Source organism: Poromitra crassiceps (assembly GCF_964638095.1).
Source record: "Poromitra crassiceps genome assembly, chromosome: 6".
In the NCBI taxonomy this organism is placed as follows: domain Eukaryota; kingdom Metazoa; phylum Chordata; class Actinopteri; order Beryciformes; family Melamphaidae; genus Poromitra; species Poromitra crassiceps.
The window spans coordinates 49,732,017-49,752,744 of record NC_139627.1 but is presented as its reverse complement, the minus strand read 5'-3'; the positions used below and the strand labels follow the sequence as shown (position 1 = coordinate 49,752,744).

Sequence of the window (20,728 nt, the reverse complement as noted above, 5' to 3'; positions counted from 1 at the left end):
CCCACAATGCAAATGTATCCCTGTTAACAAGTCGTTTAAACTCCAAACAACAAAATAACTAGATATAAGAAACTTAACTTTCCTTTCAACCTGACTCGATATTTCCAAAATATTCTTGAATTACCGTACAGTAAATGACATCTTGAAACCAGTGGAGTGAACTGATCAGCGTTTTTATTTCAAGATACCGTCACTTATTTCAAGAATTTACTTGGAACATAGGAACAAGTGAAGCTGCACTTAAAAACAAGTGAAATGACTTCAGCCCAACTGGAATTTAATTATTTTCAAAAATCTGATTTTAAGAGTGATTAAATGTCTAGTAAAGTGATTAGACTTTGTTTCATTTGACTATACTTTGACTCTCTGGGCTACTGTCGGCATCGGTATGTAGCTAGTGCTGCTGTTGCTCAGTCCTCCACTCATTGACAGCCAGCTCCACAGAGTGCTGAGGTGTGCTTAGCAGCGCTGGAGAAACATTAACCTGCTCAGACTTTGAGATGACCGGCTGCAGCTTATGCATGTTATTTCTGTTATTGTTGTCGTTACTGTGTTGCTGATATGAACACTAGAAAGTCAAGTCACTGTCAACCGACTGCTGTTTTGAATTTTAGAACTGAAATATCTCCGCATTCACTATGTATCTCCATGACCTTTCTCAGACCTGCACAGAGTTGATTTTCAAAATAACACAAGTATACCTTATAATCATATTCACCACCTTCAATTGATCTTAGACCCCCCCCCCCCCAAAAAATATCTTTGTTAACTTCCCCTCCAAACGCCTAAGTGAGTTTAAAGTCTAGCTTTACTGCCATTTTGTTGGCAGTGTCAACAACTGGTCAGCTGAAGCTGCTATTAGTGCATCAGCCCAGCTGGACATTAGCGGTGGGAGGTGTGCCTCTCAAAGGTCATCCGAGGTATGTGAGTCCTGATGACATCACCGGGGGAATATAAGAGACAGGCCGTGGTGTTTGGCCTCCACACTTTGCCCTGGGATACGAGACGACACCACGCTGGAAACCATGCTGTTCTGCCACTCACAGCCTGAAGCCTACCACCAGCACTCTGCTGCCACGTACATCAGGTATAATAATAATACTAATAATAATACATTTATTTTATATAGCGCTTTTCAAAGACTCAAAGTCGCTTTACAGAACACATGGCAGTGGTAGGGAGAGATAGGGGGAGAGAAAAAGCGACCGCCTTCCTTCAGAGTGCTGGTGGTATAGCCTACCACCAGCACTCTGCTGTCACTTACATCAGGTATAGTCTACCACCAGCACTCTACTGTCACTTACATCAGGTATAGTCTACCACCAGCACTCTACTGTCACTTAGATCAGGTATAGCCTACCACCAGCACTCTGCTGTCACTTACATCAGGTATAGCCTACCACCAGCACTCTACTGTCACATCAGGTATAGCCTACCACCAGCACTGTACTGTCACATCAGGTATAGCCTACCACCAGCACTCTACTGTCACTTAAATCAGGTATAGCCTACCACCAGCACTCTACTGTCACTTACATCAGGTATAGCCTACCACCAGCACTCTACTGTCACTTACATCAGGTATAGCCTACCACCAGCACTCTACTGTCACTTACATCAGGTATAGCCTACCACCAGCACTCTACTGTCACTTACATCAGGTATAGCCTACCACCAGCACTCTGACTTACATCAGGTATAGTCTACCACCAGCACTCTGCTGTCACTTACATCAGGTATAGACTACCACCAGCACTCTACTGTCACTTACATCAGGTATAGCCTACCACCAGCACTCTACTGTCACTTACATCAGGTATAGCCTACCACCAGCACTCTACTGTCACTTACATCAGGTATAGCCTACCACCAGCACTCTACTGTCACTTACATCAGGTATAGCCTACCACCAGCACTCTGCTGCCACATCAGGTATAGCCTACCACCAGCACTCTGACTTACATCAGGTATATCCTACCACCAGCACTCTACTGTCACTTACATCAGGTATAGTCTACCACCAGCACTCTACTGTCACATCAGGTATATCCTACCACCAGCACTCTACTGTCACTTACATCAGGTATAGCCTACCACCAGCACTCTGACTTACATCAGGTATATCCTACCACCAGCACTCTACTGTCACTTACATCAGGTATATCCTACCACCAGCACTCTACTGTCACTTACATCAGGTATAGTCTACCACCAGCACTCTGACACTTACATCAGGTATAGCCTACCACCAGCACTCTGACTTACATCAGGTATATCCTACCACCAGCACTCTACTGTCACTTACATCAGGTATATCCTACCACCAGCACTCTACTGTCACTTACATCAGGTATAGCCTACCACCAGCACTCTGACTTACATCAGGTATATCCTACCACCAGCACTCTACTGTCACTTACATCAGGTATAGCCTACCACCAGCACTCTACTGTCACTTACATCAGGTATATCCTACCACCAGCACTCTGACTTACATCAGGTATATCCTACCACCAGCACTCTACTGTCACTTACATCAGGTATATCCTACCACCAGCACTCTACTGTCACTTACATCAGGTATATCCTACCACCAGCACTCTGACTTACATCAGGTATATCCTACCACCAGCACTCTACTGTCACTTACATCAGGTATATCCTACCACCAGCACTCTACTGTCACTTACATCAGGTATAGCCTACCACCAGCACTCTGACTTACATCAGGTATATCCTACCACCAGCACTCTGCTGTCACTTACATCAGGTATAGCCTACCTACCACCAGCACTCTGCTGTCACTTACATCAGGTATAGCCTACCACCAGCACTCTACTGTCACTTACATCAGGTATAGTCTACCACCAGCACTCTACTGTCACTTACATCAGGTATAGTCTACCACCAGCACTCTGCTGTCACTTACATCAGGTATAGCCTACCACCAGCACTCTGTCACTTACATCAGGTATAGCCAGGCTCATATTGAGCTGTAGCACCTTCACAAACCTGTGCATTTCAGCCATTTGGGTCTGAGAATGTCATCGCAGACGCAGATTCAAACTAAATGTCACTATTTGTCCTGCAGGGTTACTAGGCTACTTAGACCTGACAGATGTTCTTTGGTTTTGTTACAAATTGTTGCCTCTAACAGCTCATTTATCCATTTTGTAATTCACTTGAATATAATTAAAATTCATATTGAATTGATTTTTTTTTATTCACTCCAATGGTTAATTAAAGGGACATTGCATTGAAAATAGGAGACCATGCATTTTCTCTTCTTGTATTACTAATGTACTGTAATCTTATAATTATTCGTGCTCCTGTGCTGAAATGATTTGCCTCGAGATAAAAGGTGAAGAAGCGGAGCAGAATCTCCTGTCTTCCCCGTTGAATCTTCTAATGATCAACTCTTCCTCTTCCTCTTCTTCCGTCTTTCAGAGAGGCGTTGGCGCCTTTCCTGAAAAACGAGGAAGTGCGGCACATGGTGGAAAGTGGCGCCAAAAAGATTCCGTTCCAGTACGTCCTGTGTGCAGCCACCTCGCCCGCTGTCAGGCAGCAGGAGGAGACTCTCACGTACCTCAACCAAGGTAGCTATCTGTCCTCCCACTTTGCTGTCTACCTTCTCTCTAACCCATTGAAACCTGATGCAGCATTTTGCGTGTATATCCCTCATTTGTGTGTGTATCCCTTTAAGAATGTCTTAAAGGGATACACACACAAATGCTGCATCAGGTACAGTATCAATGGGCTAATGCTGCATTCGTTTATGGTAGGAGCTGGCAAGTGGCAAGTGGCCAACGCGTCATATCCAACCTATTTGCGTTCGAGATTGCACTGGGAAGTAGCAAGTAACGTGACGCAAAATGACGCGTTTCAATCAGATCTGATAAAAGTTCGATGTTTCATTCTCACCATAAACAACATGCATGGCCATCTTGAAATGACGTCAAATGACGCGGTGGGAGCTACTGGGGGTTGAGAAATCATACCGAAGTTTGCGGGTAGGAACTCCGAGTTATAGTGGCGTTTTATTTGATTTTTGCTAGTGGCAACTGGCAACTTGCCACATCCCACTTATAATCGAACGCGGCATAAAGGGACCAGAGCTCATTTTGTGACCAGCACAATTTGACTGTCTTCATTCAAGCCTGCCGATAAGGCAAATCAAGCTCTCAATCACATACGTGTGCTTTCTGTGCAGAGCAATCATTGCATCATCATCACAACCCCAAGGCTTAGGCTATAAGTCTAATGGAAACTGTGTTCCCTTATTGAGAATCTAAGAATTCATATTTTCCTGTCGTTTGGGATCCTGCATATTGACATTTGTGAACAGTAACGACTCTCTCCCAAAGCCAGAGACCAGAGAGCCCAGACTCAAACGTACTGTATGAAGACATCAGCATGGACGATCCGCAGCTGTTCAGTAGATTTTCTCTGAATATTTGTATTGACCATATTCTCTAATAATGCTATCACTTCTGAACTCAAAGTTGAAACCCCACCTATAATACCACCTGCAGAAATTCCCCTCGCATCTGACGTTCTTACAGTTGTTTTCTATCAAGCAGCTCCAGATTTTCTAATTTGATGCCATCACAGGTTCAAGTCTTAGTTGTCTGGTTTCTGTCTTTGGTATAGAGTTGTTACTGATCACAGATGTGAATCGCACTGTCCTGGACCATAGGAATGTCTCTATAATATGAATTCTTCTGGTTTTCCCCTAAGCTTTTGCATCAACAGAGGGACACACCTTTCACTGACTTACTACAACTGCTGCACCCTATTTGATGTAAAAACGCATCAGGATTATGACACGAACAGATGTTGCATCACTAGTTTGTCAGAGCAACATGAGCTCTTCCATGGGTGTGAATTTGTCTGACTTCCATCTTCTCATTTCCCCCCTCTTTGTTTCGTTCTGCTTCTCTCTGATTTTCTCTCCTCTGTTTACATTATTTCTTAACCCTTCTGGATTTAACCCTTCTGGATTTAACCCTTCTGGATTTAACCCTTCTGGATTTAACCCTTCTGGTTGCTCTTGTTGTTTTCTCTCTGGTTAAACTGTGACATCATCCTTGTGCTTGTTACTCACCCTGCCAGTTTGCCCTGCTTGGTCTTGATCTGCTGTCGTTTTGTTTGGCTTGAGTTCTAGTCCAGCTAGAATGGAAAGTGATAGTGCAAGTAAATCTGCACTGCACTCCATCTGAAAATCAACAGGATGGAAAAAGCAACAATTACAGTACATTGCCATGGTAACAATGGCATTTGTGAATAGGACTTGTACTTTTAGTTCAAGTTGAGCTGTATTACTTTGCTGAGAAAGCATTGACAGCTCGTCTATTAGCTGTTGGTATGATATTGCCTTGTGCTAACTGTTACTGGTAGAATTTCATGCATTATTATCATTGATATTATGGATATAAAGGTGTTTTAGGGGCTGGCTTTCAAATTTGCGTTAAAAAAAAAGGTTTTAATTTGACTCAACTTCTACTTCCTCCCGATCCCCGCACCCCCCCCCCCCCCCCCCCCCCCCACTTGCCCCTCCCTCTCTTCTGATTGACTGATTTCCCGTTTTTTCAATTTTAATCGGGTTTGTTTTAATGTTTTAAAATGTAGGTCAGTCCTACGAAATCCGTATGCTTAACAGAAAACTAGTGGAGTATACAGATATAAGCAGCAAATATGTAAAGGTAGGTTCAAGGTATTTGTGTGTGTCTGTTTTTTTTTGTTTTTTTTTTACTTTCTTGTGACCTCTTCCTCTTTCTTCTCTTTCCTGTTTATATGTATATCCGTTTCCTGGTTTGTCACAGGTCCCTCAACGCTCCCTTCCACTTCAGGGGTGGGGTGGCGTCCCTGGAGACCTCGGTACTATCACCCAACTTAATTCTGCTCTGTCCAAGATATGACACACTCCTTAACACACACACACACACACACACACACACACACACACACACACACACACACACACACACACACACACACACAACTCAGCTCTCTCGCACACAACACACACACACACACACACACACACACACACACACACACACACACACACACAAACACACAAACACACACACACACACACACACACACACACACACACACAACTCAGCTCTCTCGCACACAAACACACAAACACACACACACACACACACACACACACACAGAGCTCAGTTCAGACACACGCGCGCTTGTGTGCGCACACACACACACACACACACACACACACAAACACACAAACACACACACACACACACACACAAACACACACACACACACACACACACACAACTCAGCTCTCTCGCACACAAACACACCAACACACACACACACACACACACACACACACAGCTCGGACACACACACACACACACACACACACACACACACACACACAGCTCGGACACATGCACACACACACAAACACACACACACACACACACACACAGCTCGGACACATGCACACACACACACACACACACACACACACACACACACTCTGTCACATCTCTTTAGTCTCGAGTCGACTTTGCCCCCTTTTCTCTTCAGCGTTTTTGTTTGTCTTAACATGCCTTTGTGTATTTGTCTGCGCTCCTGGGATTTATTCATAAAGACTTGGTCATCTGTATACTTGGCTGATATCATGTATTGCTTGTTTCTTTATTCAAATGTGAAAATGCACATTTCAGTAGCTACAGCGGACGGGAATAATGACGCCTACAATCACTGGTTTTAACTTTTCATTCACTTGCTTTTGATTCAAAATCCTGCTAACGTAAGAGCTACGTTTCATTATTTGAAATAAAAAACATGTGGTATATTGAAGATGCCATTGATTTATGAATAAAACCCATTGGTGGCGCATTGCTGTTATCATGCTGCTTTTATCATGCAGGTTGTTCTGTCATGTAGAGCTGGTATCTTCTTCAAGTTTTCAGATGCGAGTGAAAAGAGGACTAAAGGCCCAATTACGCTCCTTTTTTCATACGAAAAATAAATGCGTCCGTTTCAAACGGTGTAATCGTCACTGCCCACATACTTCCATGCGTCGTCCACGTTGGTATCATGTTAAGCAATACATCCACCGGTGGGCGGTAGAGAGTCAAATGTATGAGTGCGCGTGTGGTTCTGCTGCGTTTCATGCGTATCCGTAAGCTTTCAGAGGCCAGACAGAAATACACACGAAATGAACGCAGAGTACGGACAGAAGGCTCTGTCCGTCTCCGTCTTTAATGTATATATGTATAGTATAAATGGCCCTTTAGAGTAATAATACAATAGCACAAGAATGAGTCCTAAAACCCGTAAGTTACCATCGCCTGGTTCCCTCGTCTGCAAGTCAATGGATCTTTGTATGGGGATGTTGGTTAGATGCCTGATATAAGGTTTGTGCATGGTTAACAAACCATGCACAAATTCATATTGAATTGTTTATGATGATCTCAGTTTATGATACTGAGATCTATGTGTTCAGCAAATACATCAGTAGTATCATAAACCAAATATATCAGTATCATAAACTAAATCAGTGTAGGTGTAGGAAATAAAAAATATATTTTGAGGGCAACCTTTGCCCCCACTCTCTAAAAACTGGGGGCATTTACACAATGTTGGGGGGCACTTTAAAACATAGTAATTAGTGCATAAAGTTGCTAAAGCGTAGTGTGAACAACAGCGCTGTTTGTGTGAGTGTGTTCTTCATCCTCTTCTTCTGTCAACCCGCTTGCAGGTGCTGGGTGTGTGTTAGAGATGGAAATTAAATTAAGTGAATTCAAATAGAAATGATCAAAATATTGGGGGCAATTTTTGCCCTTGCCCCTGGCTAAATTCCTACCCTGAACTAAATATATCAATATCATAAACTAAATATATAAATATCATAAACCTGTGTTAACCACAGACCTTGTATCAGGCATCTACTGTAACCAAAAACTCATTTAAAAATGCCATGAACTTTGAGCCGAGGGAAAGAGGTTCAAAGAGCGTACAATTATCATTTGACGGATTTCACATCAATGGGCGAGACAGTTATGCTGGGAAACTAGAGTAAAAACCACCAACGCAGAATCAGGGGGGAGAGAGTAAATAATCCTATAGCTACGCACGTAGCACTGTTACAGTCATTTATCCATCACTTCCACCCTCCTTCAGACCCGTTTAAGTGACTCAGCACTGGTCCCCATGCCTTATCCAACACTTTCCTCCTTCCTGCAATCTTGAATAAGCCTCTCCAGATGGAGAATCTCGCCCAACTCTCTCATCTCAAATGAAAGTACAGCATCAGATTTCCAAAATCGGAAAAAAAAAATTTTTTTGCCCATCACGGTACCCAAATACACCGGCCATTGTCACTGCCAGAGATCAGAGCGGTGTCACTTGTAGAGCCCAGAATGGCCACAAGGGGGGTCTGTCAGCCATTGTTTGTCAAAATGCTTTTGAGTAAAAAATCTAATAAGCTATTTATGTCAAGACAACTCACTTAAAGGAACAGCTCTATATATATTCCCATATATATATATATATATATATATATATATATATATATATATATATATATCCATACACATATTCCCTCTCACCTGTAGTGCTATTTATCCATCTATATCGTTTTGTGTTAGTTGCCTGAGATATTTAGAGATATCGGCCGCAGTTTCTGCGTTCTCTCCAACACAATGGAACTGGATGGCACTCGGCTTGTGGTGCTCAAAGTGCCAAAGAAATAGATTTAGGAATGGATAGGAACTTTTTGACCGAACTACACCCGCTAGCTGCTAGCTAGTTCCTACATGAGACTGCAAAAGAAAATAGTTCCTCCATGAAACTGCTCACAACAAAGTCCGTGCATTATCTTGAGTAACCGGGTCATGATTTCTGTAAAGAGACACTGCTGTTGAGTTTTTCAAATGTATTTTTTTGGTGCTTCGAGCACTACAAGCCGAGTGCTCCATTGTATTCAAGAGAAGGCACAAATAAATGAAAAGATGGGGACCGCACTCAAGGAATATCGTTTTTAATTTTCTTTTTCTTTAGCAACAAAACGTTTTCGGCCGTCCGGCCTTCATCAGTGTGCAAGTGCAGAATGGTTGAAACAGACAGGTCTTAACTAGGCTGTGACTGACAACATGACAGGTGGGCACAATCAGCAATTAGCACAGTTAATAGGTAGACTATGTCACACATGATCATGAATGCGTAATGGCTATGGTGTTGATACGATTATATCCTGGATAAATACATTATGCGAACATATTGTAGCGTATCGGTGATACGCCAAGGAACGGAGAGTTATAGTTGGTACAGGTTCTTTATTCACAGGCTTCTTTAGCTCCTAGCAGCTAGCTTCACACCGCTAGCTCTAGACACAACAACCGGTCTGCTCGCCCGCATGGCACTGACTGGCTTCCGCCCCGGCCGCTGGTCACATATATCCCCTTCCCCCTAGGAACACACCCACACACATCAGTTCCTAGCTGCGATCCAGACACTTAGGTTGCACATCACATTACAGGTAATACTTGGATTACCTGAACACGTTACATACTCCTCACCCAACATTAGCTCAATGCCCACATTGACACCCACAACCCACACATATCCCCCTGTACCAAAACACACCAACACAACATTTTTCCCATCACCACATCAAATTATAATTCCCCAACAACCAGTCTTTTCTTTTCAGCACCCCCGTCATAATGTCCAGTTTTTCATTAGGTACTCCGTAATGTCTAGTTTTCCATTAGGTACCCCCATAATGTCTAGTTTCCCATTAGGCACTCCATAATGTCTAGTTTTCATTATTTCCTTCTTTTTCACACATTCATTTAAATTCAACACAATAGCCCATTCAACAATAACCCCCACATCTCAATTAAACACAAGCCCCCACATTTTCCTTAACTTTTCTTTTCCCAGCAACTTCTTAATTTTTCATTTAAACCCCATTTCCATCCCCCCTTTTACAGCTTCTGTCCCCCCTGAAACACGCTAGTCCCGCTCAACCCCCAGTGGGGTTAATCCTCTGCAGTGTAAGTCAGCACGGTCCCCCCTCTGTGCCCCACAGTCCTCACACGCATCGCAGTATCTTCGCACATCCTCCTTTTGTTTGCCCCAGTAGAAATGTCCACGGATGCGGGTGAGTGTCTCTTCGGGCCCAAAATGACTGGAACCAGGGCCCTTGTGTGCCCCCTTAAGCGCCAACTCTCGCAGGTAACCGGGTACAACCGCCTGCCTCCCTTTTACCCCGTGCTCTGTTCTCTCCAACAGCCCGTCTTCATCTAGCCGCAGGTCGGAAAACATGTTCCACAGTCCTTTCGTGGCACCGGAAAACATGTGAGTCTCCTTCACAGGGGGCCGGCGTCCGGCCGCCACCCACGCAAGCACCGGACCGATCTCCGCGTCCTCCGCCTGCCTGCGTTTCCACTCACTCACGTCGACATCCTTGATGGTCGCTCTGTCGTCCTCCAGATCCACATCTGGACAGTCCTCCTCGTCTTCCTCCACCTCCTGCACTCGGTCGTCCTCCCGCCCCCCTTCCCCAGGGGACGGCGTGTTCAGGACAGCAGGGGGAACACAACCGGCCTCGCTCTCCACCTCGGCTTTCCGCACAGCAACCGTGGGGGGCGCAGTGCAGTTTCTGGCTAAGTGCCCAGGCGAACGGCAAGTCCAGCAGAGTCTCACCTGTCCGCCGCCTGCACGTCTCTCTTCTCCCGCTGCCCTCCGGTCCCCGACAGCCTTTTGACACTCTCTAGCCAGGTGTCCAATCTCGCCGCATGCCCAGCAGGCTCCCTGCTGACCATGTCGTTGTCCCGCATACCCGGTCCGTCTCCCGGGACCGCTTCTGCACCACCTCGCCACGTGGCCCGGCTCTCCACATGTCCAACACAGTCTCTTTTGCGGCTCCGCGTGGGGCCCGTGCTCAACTGTGACGCGGTATACAGTGATGTTATTGACGTTTGGTTGCTCCCCTGGAGCGGTGGGAGGGTGACCCATCTGGACTACCGGCCCCCCTGCAAACGTCAGTGTGCTCTTCCCTAGGTCTACTGTGCATTGGTTTAGCGTCAAGTAGTCCTCCCCCAAGATACAGGGCCCCGCCATCTCTACTACCCATACCGGAAAGTTCACTGTCTGTCCCCCCACAGTTATCATCACGGACCCCCTTCCCCTCATCGGCATCAACTCACCGGATACTGTCCTCAGCAGCTGGTCCGCTGGCTGCTCCAGAAGCGCTCCCTCTGGCATCATGTTGTAGTTCACCAGCGTTGCCGTACACCCCGTGTCCACCAGGGCGACACAGGGCTTCCCTTGCAGGCGGACCTGAACATGGCAGCCGTTCATCGTGTGCGGCCCGTTCTGCATGTTGACAGCGCCGGCGATGTCGTCTGCTTCGGGGGAAGGCGACGCCCCACCTCCCCGTCTGTACCGCTGGGCCCCCTCCAACGGTGACGTGGCCATAGGGAATATGACGTAGGGGGCCCGTCTCGCCCCTCTTAGACGGGCCCCGCGCCGTTTCCCTGGTTCCACGCTCCTCCGCGGCACTCTCTGGCCCGATGCCCGGGGCGTCCACAGGTCCAGCAGCGCATGGCCCCGGGCCCCCTGGCCCCGGTATTGTCTCGTGGGGTGGGCTGCAGGGTCGCGCTTCGGAGCAGTTGTTCTGTTAACTGGCGCACCGACTCAGATAGCTCTTTCACCATGTTGCCTTGCTCTTTCACCATGTTGCCTTGCTCTGCCAAGGCCGTCTTCCACGCTGGCTCTTCTTGTAGCTGGCTCTCCGCTGCCATTCTCACCACTGGGGCGGCCTCCATTATGCCGCTGCTCTTATCCCAGCCTTCTACTGTCTCTATCTCCAGCGCCAACTCCAGCGCTGCTCCCAGTGTTTTTGGATGTCCCAGCGTTACCTTCTGGCTTAGACCCCGTGGCTCGATGGCCTGGACAAAGTAGCTTAGGGCTAACCCATCCAGCGCCTCCGTCGGTAGCTGGCTGTATGCGCGCCGGCTGAGAGTCTCAATGTCTGTTGCCAGTGCACGCAGCGACTCACCCTGCCGTCTGCGTCTGTTACACAGTTCCGCGGCTACGATGGCCTGCTCTTCACATCGTCCGAAGCGTCTCCGCAGGGCCCCCATCACCACATCCAAGTCCTTTGTATCCGCTATTGCCGACACGCACGCCGTAGCCTCGCCCTCGAGGGACATCACGAGATGGCTGGCTCTCTCCCTTCTCGTCCAGCCATTCCATTCTGCAGCCTCCTCAAACTGCTTGCAGTATGCCTCCCACTCGCCTTTACCGTTGTATTTCGGGACGAGCACGTCCTTCCTGGTTCTGCGGGCGCCATCCCCCGCCGTCGCGTGCCGTGCTTCAGCCTCGTCACTCCCCGCCTGTCTGCCAGCGGGGCCCGGCTCGGCTCCGCTCTCCTCCCGCCCGAGGTTCTCCCTCATCAGTCTGTATTCCTCCTTCATCCGTCTGTATTCCCCCCTATTCTCCGGATACACCGAGGCTTCAGACTCTTCCACCTCCCTTTTCATCTTTAGCCGCTCCATTCCGCACTTTCTCCGTCGTTCCTCCTCACCCTCTCCCCTCTCGGCCGAATCAGAGGCGTTACCGCTTTACTGTCTGGCACCAATGTAGCGTATCGGTGATACGCCAAGGAACGGTGAGGTATAGTTGGTACAGGTTCTTTATTCACAGGCTTCTTTAGCTCCTAGCAGCTAGCTTCACACCGCTAGCTCTAGACACAACAACCGGTCTGCTCGCCCGCATGGCACTGACTGGCTTCCGCCCCGGCCGCTGGTCACATATATCCCCTTCCCCCTAGGAACACACCCACACACATCAGTTCCTAGCTGCGATCCAGACACTTAGGTTGCACATCACATTACAGGTAATACTTGGATTACCTGAACACGTTACAATATTTACATATTTCAAAACATTTAAACATTTAAAAATCTGTATGGAAATCAACTGTAGCACATTGGGAGTATCAGGTTGTGTAGAACCGTTCATAAATCATTGTACTAGTCATTATTGATAGACGAGTGTTTACAGATATAGGCTATGTCTCCAGCTACAGGAATGGAGTCAAATTAAGCTCTTCGTTCATACCAGCAGGAAACATGGATTGGAGCCGATGAATCCATATACATTCACGCTGCAAAAGGATTTGTTCATGGTTACCACCCCTTCTATTAAGATACACCATCTCCAAACCTATACACTTGAGGTCACTGATTTTATGATCCATTTCGTTAAAGTGCCGTGCCACGGGAGAATTGATGTCGGCCCGCTTTATATTACTTCTGTGTTCGTTTAACCTAACTTTTAATTTGCGGGATGTCTGTCCAACATAATATTTTTTACACTGGCAGAATAATAAGTATACTATATGTGTAGAATTGCACGTTATTAAAGATCTGATCTTATAACTCTTTCCAGTATGGGAATCGTGGAATGCATTTGTTTTAATCATGTGGCTACAAGATACACAGGTTCTACATGGAAAGCTTCCATAAATAAAAGGCTCTGGCCTTGAATATGAGTCCGCTTTAACGAAGCGGTCTCTCAAACTTTTCGCTCTCTTATGCGTAAAGCGAGGAGGGTGTTGGAAGCGGTCATTTAGGGTTCTATCGGATGACAGAATGTGCCAGTGTTTCAAGACTGTGGACTTAATAATGGAACTAAATGGATCATAAGTCAGGACGTAGTTGATGGTGCCTGGTGTTCTGTCCCTTTCTTTCTTTTGGAACAGTTCTTTTCTTTCGACTTGATTTACAGTGACCATGGCTGAGTTAAGGCACTGTTTTGGGTAGCCCTTTTCTTTAAATCTTCCCAGCATGTTCTCACTTTCGGAGTGAAACTCCTCCTCAGAGCTGCAGATACGTTTGAGTCTATATAATTGACTTACAGGCAGGCTTTTCTTCAAGGGCATTGGATGGTGACTAGAAAATTGTAGGAGGTTGTTTTTATCTGTCGGTTTTCTATAGATGGTTGTGGCAATTACATTATCAATTTTAGTTAGTTTTACGTCTAGAAAATGGATGGATTCTCGGCTCTTTTCCATGCTAAAAGTGATTGATTCCAAACATTCAAGAGAAGGCAGACATCTCTGCGGCCGATATCTCCAAAACTCAAGCAACGAACGCAAAACGATATAGATGGATAAATAGCACTACAGGTGAGAGGGAATATATGTGTTTTGGATTTTAGGGTGAGCTGTCCCTTTAAGAGTAAAGGAGAATCATCTGGCTGAAGTCAGTCTTGTATGAGTGTGTCCATTTACGATTCCTTTGTCGTCACGCTGCTGTTGGTCAGGACCATTATGTTAGCTGTGGCAGCCTAGTGACACAAGAATGAGACAGGTGGCATCTCTGTCAACACAGGACGTCCCAAAGAGTCATGAAGCCCCCCCCTCTGTAAACAGTCCCCACGCTCCTATACCCGTTCTTACAGCTGCTTCATTTTGTGACTTATTTTATGCCCTGGCAGGATTTAAAAGAAGAAGTATGTCATTAACGTAATCATAATGCCTGAGTGGGGTTATTCTTATTTTTATCGTTTGTTTATGGAGAAGAGATAATGATGTACTAGTCTTCGCCTACCTGAAATAGAGACTCTTCAATCACTTGTTCCTCGACAGATGTCTCCTAGTGACAGACACAGGACAGGACAGGGGCTCTCGTCAAAGGCTGACTGAAAGTCTTTGCTCAGGGTTCCCATCACTTCCCACAGGCCTTGAAAATCATTCCCAGTCACTGGATTTGTGAAAAATCAAATAAGGCTTTTGGAAAATGTTCATCAGTATGCGTACGCTTTCTCTGTACTCACAACATTTCCCATCCAGAGGTAATGGAATTTGTGATGGAGGTTTGTCTTGGATTTCTTGACATGACAAGATGATGAGTAAAAAAAAAACAGATGCCTAATTTTGACCAATATATTTGGTCTTATACCCAAAATGTGCCAATTTTGAGTAGCAAGTACCTGCTTATTGAAGGTCATTGAAACCTGCTTATCGAAGGTCATTGAAAAGTCCTTAAATTTGATCTCCAAGTGAGTGTGGGAAGCCTGTTTGTTATTGGAAAAGTTACAGTACTTTTAACAGGCATCATCAGATGTCCATAAGTCGCTCATTGGTAGCTACTGTATCATCTTCCTCACGGGAATGTGTGGATGTTCTTTCAAAGTGTGACTTTGACGGGCAGAAACGGAGACGAAATTCATTGTGAATTTCCAACTCCTGAGCATTGCCTACTGAAACGGCCTCAGTGTGATTTAAGGAATGAGGGTAGCCTTTTCTCGCACTTTGCCCAACAGTCTGTGTGTTTGGCTTTGTGCGAGCTGCCCGGTCACGTCGCTGTGCCCCACCCTAACGCCCGGCCCCGCCTGTCCACAGAGCATCGTGCGCGTGGTGTTCCATGACCGGCGGCTGCAGTACATGGAGCACCAGCAGCTGGAGGGATGGAGGTGGAGCAGACCTGGAGACCGAATCCTGGATATAGGTGAGAGTGATTCCACCAAACCATCATGTAATATAAGGTGACCAGAGTTCTGAATGGACATTTCAATATCATATATATATCATATATATATATGGGTACCTGACGGAGCTGGATTTTTTAATTAGGTCAGACTAATGCTAATGCTAATGCTGAGGCTATAGTTCAGTGATGATGTCATCAGTGATGTCATCAGTCTGAGGCTATATAAGTGATGGGAGTATAAGTAGGTAGAATCGGGGAGGAATGTGATGTCATCAGTGATGCAAGCTGCAGGGCCAGCTCGGCGGGCTGCAGGGCAGGCGAGCCTAGGTAATCGAACGCCCGTAGCGCGCGAGATGCCTAGTATCATTAAAATATCAAATGTTATTATCTATGAAATAAAGAAGGGGGACAATTCTGGTTTGCTGATGTCACCTTTTATAGAGTACAACAGGTGGCGCCATCACCTGGTGTAACCTGTGTTGTGCACTTTTTTCACACCCTAACCCTAATCTTGACCAAAAAAAATTACTTGCCGCACGTTTTCAGGAAGAAGCAATTGCAGCGACCAATCAAATGAGTTCGGGGGCGGGGTTTGCGGTCGTCAAAAGGGCTTTTCTGTGTGGAGTTTGCATGTTCTCCCCGTGCCCCCTGGGGGTTTCCTTCATATAGGAACCCCCACACCAAAACATACAATATCCTGGTCGCTGATGTGGTGCCTCCTCTGGTCGTTAGGGTCGCCTGTTTGGAGGGAGGGGAACTCGTTGGAATGTGCTATGTCCCCTGTCAGGTGAAAAGAAGCGGCTGCCCATGTCTCGGAGGAAGCATGGAGCCAGTTTCGGCTCTCCCCAGATCGGCAGAGGGTGGAGCAGCAACCAGGATAAATAAATTAAAATTTGCACTAATGGGGGATAAAAATGGGATAAAAAATCGGGGGGGGGGGGAATATATATATTTATATAAAAAAAAAAAAAAAGTATGGTAATTTTCCCATTCACTTCCATGTAAATCGACTTATTTTTTCAGCCAGTGGAGTCGCCCCCTGCAGGCCATTCGAAAGAATGCAGATTTAAGTTGCTTCACAAATGGAGCTAAATATAGGCTCTTGGTTTTATCATTACATGTCAGGTTTTACACATATTTGGTTTTGCTGTCAAATTTTCAAAATCAATTTTTCACTAATGACTTGATTGATTGATTGATTTATTGATTGATTGATTGATTGATTGATTGATTGATTGATTGCTTGATGTTGGTGGGGAAAGTAAAGTAAGTAACATCCTCCCCTTCCTCAATAACTGGCGTCAACATGCCTGTGAGCAAGGCATGTACTGTAACTGCTGACCGCACCAGTGTGGAGCTGCTGGCTGCTCAGAAACCAAAAGTACAATACTGGGGGTAGTTAGTACTCAGCATGTTTTAGTCAGTTCTCCTGGTTTGGCTTTGAAAACGAGGTTGACTGACTGACTCATTACTTGCAGATATCCCACTGTCGGTAGGGATAGCTGAGCCTCGTGCACATCCTCTGCACCTCAACACCATTGAGTTCCTCTGGGATCCTGTCAAGAACGCTTCTGTTTTCATCCAGGTACATACATACATACATACATACATCATCATCATCAACAACATAAAAGGGAGTAAGTGGGCTCAGTTTGTTTGTTTAAGTTTTTGTCCCACATTGCGATGTCACTGATGATGTCACAATGTCTATGACATCATCAGTGATGTCTCTTGAGCAATTGTGATGTCATCAGTGAGTGATGTCATCAGTGATGCAAAGTTGTGCAAACGTGCGCTGCGCTGCGCATGCCAATCTTTATTTTCATTGTTTATTTGACAGGGACAATGCACAATAAATACATTGCGCCAGAAATAGCTACAGTATTAGTTAATTTGCATGTTGTCCCTGGGAGGGAGAAGACGGTGGTGGTGCAATAGACAAACAAAAACATACTTAAAAAAAACGCACTCCCAGCTACAGAAACCACATCAACACTATGGAGATACACCTAACAGAATAACAGTAGAATCACACATATCCGTATATCAGTACATTAGTCAAATTAATCAGAAACACACAAAATTTCCCTGCACTAAAACTAAAGCAAAGAAAATGTTCTCGATAGACGAGAGAAGAATTCTAATGGCTACAGGACTGTCCTTCTCAATAGGGCAGGTGAGGCCACGCAGCAGCCAAGCTGCGGGCAAGGCCGAAGTTGAGCAATTGTGCGCTGAGTGACATCACTCGAGCACTCCATGATGTGATCAGCAATTGTGATGTCATCAGTGATGCGAAGTTGCAAATTGTGCGCTGCGCATGCCAATAGAGCAGGCGAGGCCACGCAGCAGCCGAGCTGCAGGGCGGGAAAGGTGATTTCTAGTACAGTACATACCTGTACTGTACATACATACATACATACATACATACATACATACAATACATACATACATACAATACATACAATACATACAATACATAAAGTACATACAGTACGTACAGTACGTACATACTGCCACCAACTTCTGGCCTGGGACAAGTCTGCTTTGTTGCTTGATCTTCAGGGTTAGTGTGGAGTGTTTTAAATGCTCATACATGTATGTTGACGAACTTCAAGTTCTAAAGCCTCTCTCTTCTCTTCTCTCCTTCTCCTCTCCTCTCCTCTCCTCTCCTCTCCTCTCCTCTCCTCTCCTCTCCTCTCCTCTCCTCGCCTCGCCTCGCCTCCCCTCCCCTCCCCCTCCCCTCCTCAGGTCAACTGCATCAGCACTGAGTTCACCCCCAGAAAGCATGGCGGGGAGAAGGGGGTGCCATTTCGTATCCAGGTGGACACTTTCACCCAGAACGAGCATGGGGAATACATGGAACACGTCCATTCCTCCAGCTGCCAGGTCAAAGTCTTCAAGGTCAGGACCTGCATCCCTTTTCTTTATCCAAACCCATCTAGAATGGAGGGAGTTTAGGGTGACTTCAATTCCCAGCACTGAAATGTATTAGCATCTTGAAGTCGAGTTTATTTTTCTCAATTACCTTTATCATCTAAGTTGTCCGTCTCCTTTACGTTAGTCCCCGTGGTTTCTGCACAGAGATATCACCACTCGTTGTCGATCCTCTCTCTTCAGAAGAAGCCATTTACTGCCATTCATTATTTTTTTTATTTTTTTTTTATATATATTTGCCCCCCGATCTTTCTATCCCAATTTTATCCTCCATTAGTGCTAATTTTTTATTCATTTATCCTGGTTGCTGCTCCACCCACTGCCGATCTGGAGAGAGCCGAAACTGGCTCCATGCTTCCTCCGAGACATGGGCAGTAGCCAGCCGCTTCTTTTCACCTGACAGGGGAAGCTTCACCGGTAGGACATAGCACGTGGGAGGATCACGCTATTCCAACGAGTTCCCCTCCCTCCGACTAGAGGAGGAACCACATTAGCAACCAGGATATTGCATGTTTTGGTGTGGGGTTCCTATAGGAAGGAAAACCGCCAGGGGGCACGGGGAGAACATGCAAACACCACACAGAAAGGCCCTTTTGACGACCCCACTCGGGCGGTGGGCACTCGAGGACATGCGGACGGGCACTCATTCCTTCAGCGCTCACAGCGTCCCAGGTGGGAATCGAACCCAGGACCTTCTAGCTGTGAGGCGACAGCGCTTACCACCGTGCCCCCTGCCATTCATTCTTATACAGTATTAAAAACAACTTCCGCAGGCTTGACAATTTGCCAAATCCATCACATAAACCTTTCAATTTGGCTTTGTTACAGTCTGTTTATCTGTTATCACTATTACAGTACTCTCTGCTTATACTGTCAATCACATGACACCCACATGAAGAAATGTAAAGTCTCTGGCAGGAAATAATCTCTCAAAAATATGTTTCTTCACAAACGTTTCTCGCACTATCGTCACATCCATCTTTTTTTATTATTTGCTGCGTCTTTGTTAGTTTGGACGTTGGTTCATTTCGAGCTAGTAAAAATGTCTATTTTAAAAACAAGCTGAAAGGCAAGAACATTTTCCAAAATAGTTTCACATGGCATGCATATGCATTTGCAAAACAATTGGGGGAAATATGAACTAGATGCAAACATAAGTCAATTGTTTCTATCTCCTTATCTAATTAGTTTGTCACCGACACACCGCAGCAATATGGTCTGATGACATGTGAGTGATGTAGCTTTATATACAGTAGCTATGCTATGACATGTATTTACTTTTGATTTGCTCTCCTTTTGTTCTGAAAGCCAAAAGGAGCTGATCGCAAGCTGAAGACGGACAGGGAAAAGATTGATAAAAAGGTCCTTCAAGACAGAGAAAAGTACCAACCGTCCCACGAAACCACCATGCTAACAGAGGTGAGACGCTGCGTGGTTCCTCGGTGGTCAATTCTGGATATATCTGGTAGGGGTGGGACTCACAAGTTTGATCACCATGTGATATTATGTAGGTTCATTTGACAACGATGCGATATTTCCCGATATCACAAAATTGATTTGATTCAGGGGGCTGCGATCGATATTATACGATATGTCCCACGATAATGGCCACAATTACATTTATATCAACTCAAAAAAACAACTAAAATATCATTTGACAACAAACATTTTAAGCTCTTGCAGACATTTAAATGAAAAACAATCTATTATTTTGTCACCTGCAGTGCTAAATGCACGCTCAGAAGGCACACTAGTACCAGGAATGCACAGGTATGTTTTGGCAAGGTTTGCCAGTAGAGGAAGCTCAGTCTTCCGACTTTCATCTGGATATTGTATCATATCGTATATATATCTCATCTCATCACTTATACAATCATTATGCCAGTCGATGTATTCTATTCCATTTTGAGTTAATAGTACTTCACACTATGTTAATGTGTTGTGCTATGTGTGTGCTGTTCTACATGAGAGTGTGTGTGTAATAGTACTTCACACTATGTTAATGTGTTGTGCTATGTGTGTGCTGTTCTACATGAGAGTGTGTGTTTAATAGTACTTCACACTATGTTAATGTGTTTGTGCTATGTGTGTGCTGTTCTACATGAGAGTGTGTGTTTAATAGTACTTCACATTATGTTAATGTGTTGTGCTATGTGTGTGCTGTTCTACATGAGAGTGTGTGTTTAACCATGCTTTTGTGCTGGCCTCTGTCATGTTAATGTATTGTGCTATGTGTGTGCTGTTCTACATGAGAGTGTGTGTGTAATAGTACTTCACACTATGTTAATGTGTTGTGCTATGTG

The 20,728-nt window shown here is 45.4% G+C and overlaps 1 protein-coding gene across 1 annotated transcript in view; it reads left to right on the top strand.

Moving 5' to 3' along the window:
• Positions 1–1,025: 1,025 nt before the first annotated feature.
• The window catches only part of tfcp2l1 (transcription factor CP2-like 1), a gene marked incomplete at both ends in the record, with an annotated part of 33,556 nt that continues 13,853 nt past the window's right edge, over positions 1,026–20,728 (top strand). The window contains 7 exons of the mRNA XM_083639559.1: positions 1,026–1,087; positions 3,448–3,596; positions 5,629–5,702; positions 15,404–15,509; positions 16,970–17,076; positions 18,240–18,392; positions 19,734–19,844. Of these exons, the coding sequence (XP_083495685.1) occupies positions 1,026–1,087; positions 3,448–3,596; positions 5,629–5,702; positions 15,404–15,509; positions 16,970–17,076; positions 18,240–18,392; positions 19,734–19,844 (762 nt within the window). The remainder of the gene's footprint in view (positions 1,088–3,447; positions 3,597–5,628; positions 5,703–15,403; positions 15,510–16,969; positions 17,077–18,239; positions 18,393–19,733; positions 19,845–20,728) is intronic.